Source organism: Rutilus rutilus (assembly GCF_951802725.1).
Source record: "Rutilus rutilus genome assembly, chromosome: 15".
In the NCBI taxonomy this organism is placed as follows: domain Eukaryota; kingdom Metazoa; phylum Chordata; class Actinopteri; order Cypriniformes; family Leuciscidae; genus Rutilus; species Rutilus rutilus.
Window position 1 is genome coordinate 2,102,138 of NC_140220.1, and position 10,290 is coordinate 2,112,427.

General features: G+C 35.6%; 2 protein-coding genes across 5 annotated transcripts in view; both read left to right on the plus strand.

The window, feature by feature from the left end:
* ctsbb (cathepsin Bb) overlaps positions 1 to 523 on the plus strand; it is a 214,730-nt gene extending 214,207 nt beyond the window's left edge. For both annotated transcript variants that reach the window (XM_084432216.1, XM_084432215.1), the window contains exon 10: positions 107 to 523. In XM_084432216.1, the coding sequence (XP_084288342.1) occupies positions 107 to 183 (77 nt within the window). In that variant the 3' untranslated portion in view covers positions 184 to 523. The remainder of the gene's footprint in view (positions 1 to 106) is intronic.
* A 1,779-nt stretch (positions 524 to 2,302) lies between these two features.
* ncoa7b (nuclear receptor coactivator 7b) overlaps positions 2,303 to 10,290 on the plus strand; it is a 25,755-nt gene continuing 17,767 nt past the window's right edge. The window contains exons 1-3 of one of the 3 annotated variants that reach the window (XM_084432427.1): positions 2,303 to 2,671; positions 3,536 to 3,645; positions 6,155 to 6,339. In XM_084432427.1, coding sequence (XP_084288553.1) covers positions 3,608 to 3,645; positions 6,155 to 6,339 — 223 coding nt within the window. In that variant the 5' untranslated portion in view covers positions 2,303 to 2,671; positions 3,536 to 3,607. The remainder of the gene's footprint in view (positions 2,672 to 3,535; positions 3,646 to 6,154; positions 6,340 to 10,290) is intronic. The other 2 variants (XM_084432425.1, XM_084432426.1) reach the window with 2 other exon arrangements.

Sequence of the window (10,290 nt, forward strand, 5' to 3'; positions counted from 1 at the left end):
TATATATATATTATTTTATATTTTATTATTAATATATAATAATTTGAGAAGTTTATGATTGTAAATGTGAGATGTGACCTGCAGGTTCTTGTTTTGTCTTTGGCAGGGTATTTTAAGATCCTGCGGGGCCGAGATGAGTGTGGCATCGAGAGCGAGATGGTGGCTGGTGTTCCTCAGCTCTGAACCGGCGTTTACATCATCACTTCACCAGAAACCAGAAATAAAACTGTGTCTGTGTCTCATGATTAATGCATTCTAAAATAACATACAACAACTGATTAAAAGCAGTTACGATAATGTGAAAAAATAAAGACATATCATTTACATTTTATATTATGGTAATGTTTATTGTACAGCCTTTAATTTATGATGATGTTGTTCACTAATCACTACATAGTATTACAGTGATCTGAACTGAGAATAATTAAGACTAATGAGAATGTGGATTGTGTTTCACCCGGTGGATGTTTGTGGTTCTGCGCCTGAACAAACCCACAGCAAACTCAATACACTTCAGATTTGGAACAACATGGCTTTGATTTGATTGATTTAGAGTCCAATTTGTCCAATGAAATGTAATATAATTAATATAATTTTTTTTACATTTGCTTTATAATCAACTTAAACCTCTATAGCATTCTCATTTTTAGAAGATCTTTCACTTTAGGAACAATTTGAAGAGTCTTTTTTTAAAAGAGACCAGTATAGGTCTAAACTCATTCATGAATTATAACCGTTTAAGTTTGTATTTAAGTGCATTTTCACATCTATGTTCAAAAAGGAGGTTGACATTTCTCCTTACAGTCCCCCTGTAGTCGATCGTTTTATCCCTTAAAACTCCTATTCGATCTCCAAAATCACATATTTAAATGTTTTTTTTTTCCTTGAAAAAATGTCTTCATGCCTTAAAATATCTAGACTGTAACTCGACACCCTCGCCTCATTTAGTATGCGCGGTTCTATGAATATGCAAATGAGCCCCGCCTCCACTCACTCACTCAGCTCAGAGATCCACTGGTTGACGATCACACGTTGATCTGATTGGTCACAAGGTAGTTTGTGACGTCAGAAACACCAGCGATTTCAAAGCGTGTTTTTGAGACTGTCTTTGGTTCACTGCAGTTTTAAGGAGGAAATACTCAGCAATGGTGTCGACTTATGAACTTACACATGCTTTGTCTTAAAGCACATTAAAAACACCACATAGACATATAAACAACTATAAAAGCTGGATTTTCACCACAAGGGGGACCTTAATATTTGATATGTTTAAATGCATATCAAATAGGCTATTCATGAATATGTTCATATTGAGGAGTGTGTTTATTATACAGCACGTCAATGAGGACGTGACCTTCATAAATCCCCCATGTACAAGATCTAGATTGTGCCAGTTCAGGTCACCAAACTCAACCAGCGCTTCACACGCTTTCATTTTTAATATTCAAAATAAGCAGGTCAAAACTTCAGTGTCATAAGAGCTCGTTTCTCCAGCTGTGTGTCAGACATGCGGTGCAGAGACTGGTTTGTTCACATACTTCAATCATTCGACCTGAGGAACTGTGTATTTCCATTAAAGCCTTTTAGCGGCTCATTTTTTGTGTGATATGATATCAAATTCGGAACGAAACTTTGTTTATGTTCTAGTAAGTTTAGAGTCCAGGTTATTTTATCAAATATGTATTTGTATAAAATAAAAATGTTTAGTTCATTACATTTGCTTTCAAATAAACTTAAGCTTCTATAGGCCTAATAACACGTACACTTACACTTTCATTTTCTTTTTTAATCTGCTGAATGTCTTCTTTAAAACCAGACCAGCCTTAGATCTGTACAGCAAATCATTCACGGATTACAAACATTCATTAACTTCAGAACTGTGAGCTCATGACAAGAGTATTATAGGTTGGGGCAAGTTGTCACACTTGTTTCAGGTGTTGTAATTGTATATATTTCATGAAATACCGTTTTTGTTGGCCAAAACAATGCTTTAATATTTTGGATGTTAATATACTTGTTTATATTTTGCTAAAAAAGAACAAAAATAAAATATCAAATAAAAAGTAGCAGTACAATTGCACCAAAATTAAATAGGCTACTAGATAAAATTAAATAAACTACAAAACGATTTTATGGAGACCTGTAATGTACAAGAGTCACTGTAAAACACACACACACACACACACACACACACACACACAAAATTAATGCAGCATCTGGCCTGGAGTTAAAGAGGGAAGGGGCGTTTCCGCTTTTCCTGTCAATCACATTGGAAAATGGGCGTGGCATGAGAGGACTTCGACCTATGAGAAAATCGACATTTAAATTTTGATATGAATACATAAATAATTCTATTTGCAAACCCAAACACGCACATCAAGCGTTTTTGCTGATTGCCTCGCGGTGAAACGGGTCAAAGTCCCGAGAGCAGGTGTCGGTGAGACAGAAACACAAGAAACAACCGGAATCCGCGTCGAGTCTTGATATGGAAGGACTTTAATTCCTTTAGCTTTAGCCTGTTAGCCTGGACTGCATGTGTGCGTGTTTATATCAACAATAGTGCATTCTCATTCACATCTACACGAAGAAGAAGAGCGTTTGTATGATCGACGAGGGCATGAAGTGAAGGAGCAGGAGCTGCCGGATCCTCAGGGATGTAGTGTTTGTTTAGGTGGGTTATTGTTCCTTTAAACATGCGCGTGCAATTCCTGCAGGACCAAACCAATGTGTTTAATGCTTATGTTTGTTTTTAAATAATATGCATGGCAGGACCGCGTTTCAAATGCATACAATAGAAATATAATACAAATGTACAGCATTTGGCCTATACGTCGATCAAGATAAATAAGGTTATGCATGATGTCATCCTTTAAAAATGGTTAATTTTAATGCATGCTCATGATATTGTCTTTTGTGCGTGAATTTCCTGTGTTATGCACATATATATATATATATATATATATATATATATATATATATATGTATATGTATGTATGTATGTTTATTTGTGTGTGTGTGTGTGTGTGTGTGTGTGTATGTATATGTATATATATATAGGCGGCTATCAGCTGTTACGTGATGCACGTGACGTCATTTTGCATGCATGCGCGTAAAATTACGTGCTAAACGTGAGTTTCACTCTCTATTAAATGGCATTGTGTCATTTAAACGTTCAGTTTAACCCCTGTCATGTTACCCAAGCAGACTGCTTTGAGAAATCAGTCAGTAATCAGATGTTCAGGCTCAATCTAATCACTGCTTATCTCAAATCAAACACTGGTTTTGTTGATCTTGAACAATAATGAGTGTCTTAACTATAAAGATTGCCATCAGTGGTGATTTAATGGCTTCACCCTAAAAAAAACAAGCTCAACCTCTCCTGATCCGGTCTGAATCGACAGTTTTCCCACTCGGAGCTGATGTTTGTGTCACTGGGTTGGTTGCAGCAACCTGTGTGTGACCCATTGACCCACGACTACAGATAAGGGCCGACATATTAAGGGGCCGATATTCTGCTTTCTGTGTGTTTGTGAAGACAGGAACGCTCAGGCAACGTTGAGATCCCGATTCTGGACTGGAAGGAGTTGCTGTGATTCCCGGCTCTGTGATGGAGAAGACAGAGAAGAGGACTGGATACTTTGCCAGGTGAGATGCAATAACACTGTCGGACGTACAGATTTACACAGGAAACATGTGACGGGAAGTGAGAGCCAAGCAGAACTAACAGCTGGAAATGGTGATAGTGCTAAAAGAGGAATTAATAACTTTATTTTGGTTGGTATTACCGGCTTGAGATCTGATTTTGCTGTAAATATTGTTGATGTGTGAAAAAAGAACATTCTGTCATTATTTTTCTCACCTGAATGACTCTCTAAACTAATGAAGAAAATATCATGCTTTGGTAAATCATTATGACATAAAGAGTCAAAACTATGAGGAAAAAAGTAGGACAAAAAGCCACAATTATGAGATACTCATAAGTCATAATTATGACATAAAAGGTCAAAGTTATGAGAAAACATCCTAATTATGACAACAATTCTAAATTATGAGATAAGCCTTTATGTCATAAAAAGCTGAAACCGAAAATTCATAATTATGATACAAAAATCTAAATTATGAGATACTACATCATAATAAGAATAAAATATATGTGTGACATATAAGCATCATCATTATGACATAAAAAGTCAAAACTGTGAGGAAAATTATGTAAAAAGGAAAAGCCAATATTATGTCATAAAGTCGAAACTGAAAAAAGTCATAATGACATAAAAAGACTAAATTATGAGATAAACGTCATAATTATGATACAAAATATATGTGTGACATATGATAAGCATCATATTTATGACAAAATTCACTTGTGAGAAAAGCATCATAATTATGATATAGAAATGAAAAATTACAAGATAAAAACCATAGATATGACAAAGATATGAGAGAAAAGTCTTTTTATTATGACATAAAAAGACAAAACTATGAGATATTTTTTAGAAGCTATTATTGATATAAAAAGACAAAATTATTTGGCAAATATCGATTGCGAGATACTAAGTAATAATTATGGCATAAATAGTTGATCAAAAGTCATATTTTTGAAACTGACATAAAAATCCACAATTGTCAAAGTTGAAATGATGACACAAAAAGTCATGATTATAACATAAATTTAGACTTTTTTAATGTAATAATTATTACAGAATTATTGCTTTTATGTCATTATGATTTACCAAAGCATGTTTAGTTTTAGGAGCCGTAAACGAGCTTCCATACAAACCTTTATGACTTTCTATTTCTCCTAATTAAAGTAGATCATGAGTTTGATTCCATTAAATTTGAATGTTTAAGATAAAAATCAAGTTATAGTGACGAGATCCAAGAAGGAAATATGATGGAAGTAATTCACGTCACATGACTCTTCTTGGTTTCGAGGACGACCTGACTGAAGTTAAAGTTATTGATTAATCTTTCATTGCTCTTACATATATCACGTTATGATGTGATTTGTTCAGGCGTGTGACTGTGGATGATTATGACGGAGACGTGTGTTTGACGGTAATGTTCGACGCGCTCCAGTTATCAGAGGCGTTTGATGCTCGTGCTGAATCCTCAAACACTGAAGTGGAGTGTGTGTGTGTGTAAGGGACGTCTGATGGTGTGTGTTGTTGAGGAGAGCGAGCTGTTGCTTTACTATCTGATCTGACGCAGCAGAAACCAGCTGGAAAAATCACACACACACACACACACACACACACACACACACACACACACACACACACACACACACACACACACACACACACACACACACACAGTTGGCAACTGAAATGAAGAAAAAATAAAATGTATATATTAGATTGAAAAACTTAAAATGAAATGAAAACTGAAGATATATAACTAAAAGCTGATTCAGGATATTAAGAAATGCTATGAATAGCAGTGTGTGTTTAGTATTTAATGCCTGTAGAGTGTGTGTGTGTGTGTGTGTGTGTGTGTGTGTGTGTGTGTGTGCGCTGTGATGTGTTTATGTCAGAGTCTCTCTGGATGAAATGCTGCGCTCTTTCCTGTCAGTTATGATTATGGGAAATGAGTTCGGCAGAGGAATGTGTCCATACTGACCTATGACTTCCATGTGTTTGTGTGTGTGTGTGAGGTGTGTGTATGAGGGGTGTGTGTGTGTGTGTTGTTGCAGCAGCAGAGTCTTTCCTACAGCTTCAGCTCTGACCGTCTCAGTTTGATCGATCGGCCGCTGTCATTCGCCGTTAGAGAATCTCCTCTCTAGTTTCTCCTCACACACTTTCTCCGTCGATCTGATCATGTGAATCTCCGTCTGTTTCACCCCAGACTCATTACAAACGCATCTGTATATCTGAAATTGTATTTCAAATCAAAATATAAGGAATTCAGAAATTAGAATTTGTAATTAGATGTTCATTTGTCAGAAAAATAATGTCAGAATGTACAAAACCATGCGGAGCTGTCGGCCATCTTGGCTCTGCTCACTGCAGTTTCTCTGGACTCGCCACAGGTTCACAGTTACATCACCCAGGAGAAGCGTCCCGGGTCTGTGGAAGGATTTATCTCCTTCAGTTGTGTCTGTGCTGCTGGTTTGACGGAGTTGAGGCTGATGAAGCTCTATATTGTCTTGCAGGCTGAAGAAGAAACGGCAGCCAAAGCAGAGCCAATCAGAAAAGGCGGATGCTGAGCAGAGCCAATCAGATGTGGGATCCAAGACGCTAGTCATCAGTGAACCTGCTCCTATTGGACGATCTCAGGAGAGGAAAGCGGGAACGGAACAGCCTGAGGAAACCAGGAGAGGCCAGAACGACAGACCAGGTAAACATTCAGACGTGATGAACTTCAGTGGGAGCAATCCAAATATCATTTTAGATTTTTATGTTGTTGAAAAATTAGTCTTGATGTTCTTATTTGGTTTCTATTATCCAAAAATAAAAGTGAAATGGCTTTATTATTACATTGCAAAGGCTGCGATTTCAATTAAATTACGTTTGTGAACACAACACACACCAATCATCTTCACATACTAGTAATGAGAAATAAAAGTAAAAAACTGTTGAAAATACATTTAGGCAGCCATAAATATTAGCTTTGTAATTTTACTTTTGTAATGTAAATTTTTTTTTTTAAATATTATTTTTCTTAAATACTTTAGTTCAATATTACAGTAGTAATATTTTTTTATTTCGTTTTTAATAATTTTTTTTTTTTTTATTATTCTATAGCCATATTGATATATTATCACAAATTGTTTTACAGCCTTACAAATTATCGATCTATATATATATATATACACACACACACACACACACACACATATTTATTTTTATTTATTTTTTTTAATTCAAATTGCATTTTAAATTCCAATCGCAATAACTATTTTTATTTTTTAAATCAGATTTAGCCAAAAAAATTAGTCATGAAAAACAAGCAAACAAACAAGACTTCAATAAAACGATGTATTTCTGAGTTAAACAGAATATTCTGTGTAGTTTGGTATTTTATTTAATTGATAAGGTTTTGATTTAATAGTGAGAATTAATTTGTATTTTTATTGATTAATTATTTGTTTGATTAGCACAGCAGAAAGGAGCAAGTTATGGAGCAAATTATTGAGTTTTGATGCACGATTATGAATACGGCTCCTGAAACATTCACAATATGACCAGGAGTGTTTCTAAAGAGAGTTGATGTGACCTTTCAGACTGTGTGTGTGTGTGTGTGTGTGTGTGTGTGTGTGTGAGGATCACGGGAAGTGACCACCAGATGAGTGTGAGTCTGTTAGTTATCAGAGTCGAACAGGCAGGAAGACGCTCACACACACACAAACACACACACACACACACACACACACACACGAATTCTAACCACCCAATCAAAGGTTACATTTAGTTTGTTAAGGAAGTTACATAACCAGATATGTTTTGCCTGGTGTAAAATAAAGTCCCACAGACTTGTGAGAGTGTGGGATAAAACATATAAAGGTCAGACCATTCACACGAGACTGTAAGAAACCAATCAGAACACAATTGCTAATAAATACCACACTAATTAGTCTGAATTCAGAAACCCTGTTAGTAGCGACACCGGTGGCCTATAAGTGAACTGCAGCCACCAACTTCCACACAAAATTATGTAAAAAAAAATTGCGTGTATCCTCATAAATATAGTTGGTTATGTCTTAAGTGAACATAAACAGCTGAGAAAGTAAGCGCATGTGTAACAGTCTCAGTATATTAGATCTGTGCATTCGCTCTTAAAGTGACAGTAGCCTAATATTCCTGCTGTCTGTGTTTAATGTTAATCAAACAACAAAAGACAAAGAACAATCACTCAATTCTCTAATTAACTTTAATAAGGTTTTATTAACAAGGATGTTTAATTTACTGCGAAGACTTATTTTATATTTGCTTGCTTTATTAAATGTCTGTACCTGAAAACTACTGTTAGCATCCCTGAAAAACCTGAAAAGCTCTGTTTATTTCATTAGTATCTTTGTTATATTGTATTTATTTGTGCTTTTGCTTGTAATTTGATTATTTGTGACCCTGGATCACCAATCCAGTCACATGATGTCGCACGGGGATATCTGTGGCAATAGCCAACAATACATTGCATGGGTCAAAATTATCAATTTTTCTTTTATGCCAAAAATCATGAGGATAATCAGTAAAGATCATGTTCCATTAAGATATTTAGTAAATTTCCTACTGTAAATATATAAAAAATATATTTTTGTGAGTGAATGCAGCACAATCGCCAACATAAATGAACAACTTTAATGAACACCCTCAGATTCCAGATTTTCAATAGTTGTATCTCGACCAATTCTATTAGCAATTTCTTGTTTTCTACAATTATTGTCCTATTCTATTAAACCATACATCAATGGAAGGCTTATTTATTCAGCTATAACACTGGTTTTGTGGTCAAGGGTCACATTCGTTCTTATCTTATCAGTGACGGTTTACTTGTCTTTAATAATGTTTTGCATGTATATTAGTTAGGCTAGTAGTCTTATCTGTGGTATCGAAATTTGCAATAGAGAATTGTGCATTTCCACTGGTTTCTAAAATGTTGGCCTGTTTTTGCATGAACCGCTTCATGGCCGGCTGGTCATTGTAGAACAGATAACAGAGGAAGGTCTCGTTGTTTAGGCCTCGTTAGAAGCTGTTCACACATTGGCCACACAAAAAGCGATTAAGGCGAGACACAGCAGGCAAAAACACCGGGGGTTTTTACTGGTCAATTTTGAGATTTTGGGATATTTGTCTTCAATAACACGTCTTCTTTCAGACTTGTGCTGAAAAAATATGGTCATTTCCTTTTTATCAGCAACCAATCGTGAAAGTAAAAGGGCTGAATGCGCAATCTCATTGGCTGATGATAAATCTCTAAAGCCTGTTTTCTCAGAATGACTTTTCTCTCCGAAATCTCCACTTCAGCAGCACCGATACACACCAAACTCTCCAGTCTTGTACCTAGTTATATTATGAAGACATTTACAGCTGGATTTGTAAATATATTATTCCTAGCCTGATTTATATAACATTTTATTCCAAAAATCATTTTTTTAAGGCTATTGACAGTATATTCTGATAACAAAAGTAGATATCCATAAATCCCTCTGTAATTTTTTTCCCATCTAATATGTGAACACAATGAAACAATATTTTTTTAACCTGGCTTTATCCAATACTCAGATTTCGGTTTTTTTTATATATATGCAAATTAGTGCATATTTAATTAGATATTGCCTAATTTGCATATTTAAACATTAAATTACAGAAAACTTGTAATACATTTTTTTTTTCTCATCTTAATGTAGTAATCAACTGGGAAAGTTTCATGGTGATATCTGCTAGTTTAAAAATGTTACCCTATTCACCTGTAGTGTCTCGCGTTAAAGGGTTAGTTCACCCAAAAATGAAAATTCTGTCAGTAATTACTCGCCCTCATGTTGTTCCAACCATGTAAGTCTTTCGTTCATCTTCGGATCACAAATTAAGATATTTTTGATGAAATCTGAGAGCTGTCTCACTCCTCCATAGGCTTTCAGAGGGACCGAAACTCGCCGGCCCAGAATAGTTATTAAAAACATCGTTAAAATAGTCCAAGTGACTACAGTGGCTCTACATTAAGTTTACCATGCGACGACAATACTTTTTGTGTGGAAAAACAACAAAAATAATGACTTTATCCAACTATTAGTGTTCTTCGATGTGGGCCTCTGACGAGAGTTCACGGGAGCGCCAGGACGCATGCGAGAGAACTGAGATTACGGCGTTCTTCTTCTACTACTAACTTACTTGTTACTGGCTGCTCACTCCTTTGGAGTATTACCGCCATCTACTGTACAAGATGACGTCCCGACATTGCCGGAAGCACAAAACGGTCTGTTTATAAGCAGAGGAAGACACGCTGTATGTAAGCTATTGAATTCGACACTTATTGTGATTTAGGTCTCGATGATGTCTGTATAATAAACACACTCCTCAATATGAACATATTCATGAATGGCCTATTTGATATGCATTTAAACATATCAAATATTAAGGTCCCCCTTGTGGTGAAAATCCAGCTTTTAATGTAGTTTATGTGTCTATGTGGTGTTTTTAATGTGCTTTAAGACAAAGCATGTGTAAGTTCATAAGTCGACACCATTGCTGAGTATTTCCTCCTTAAAACTGCAGTGAACCAAAGACAGTCTCAAAAACACGCTTTGAAATCGCTGGTGTTTCTGACGTCACAAACTACCTTGTAACCAAT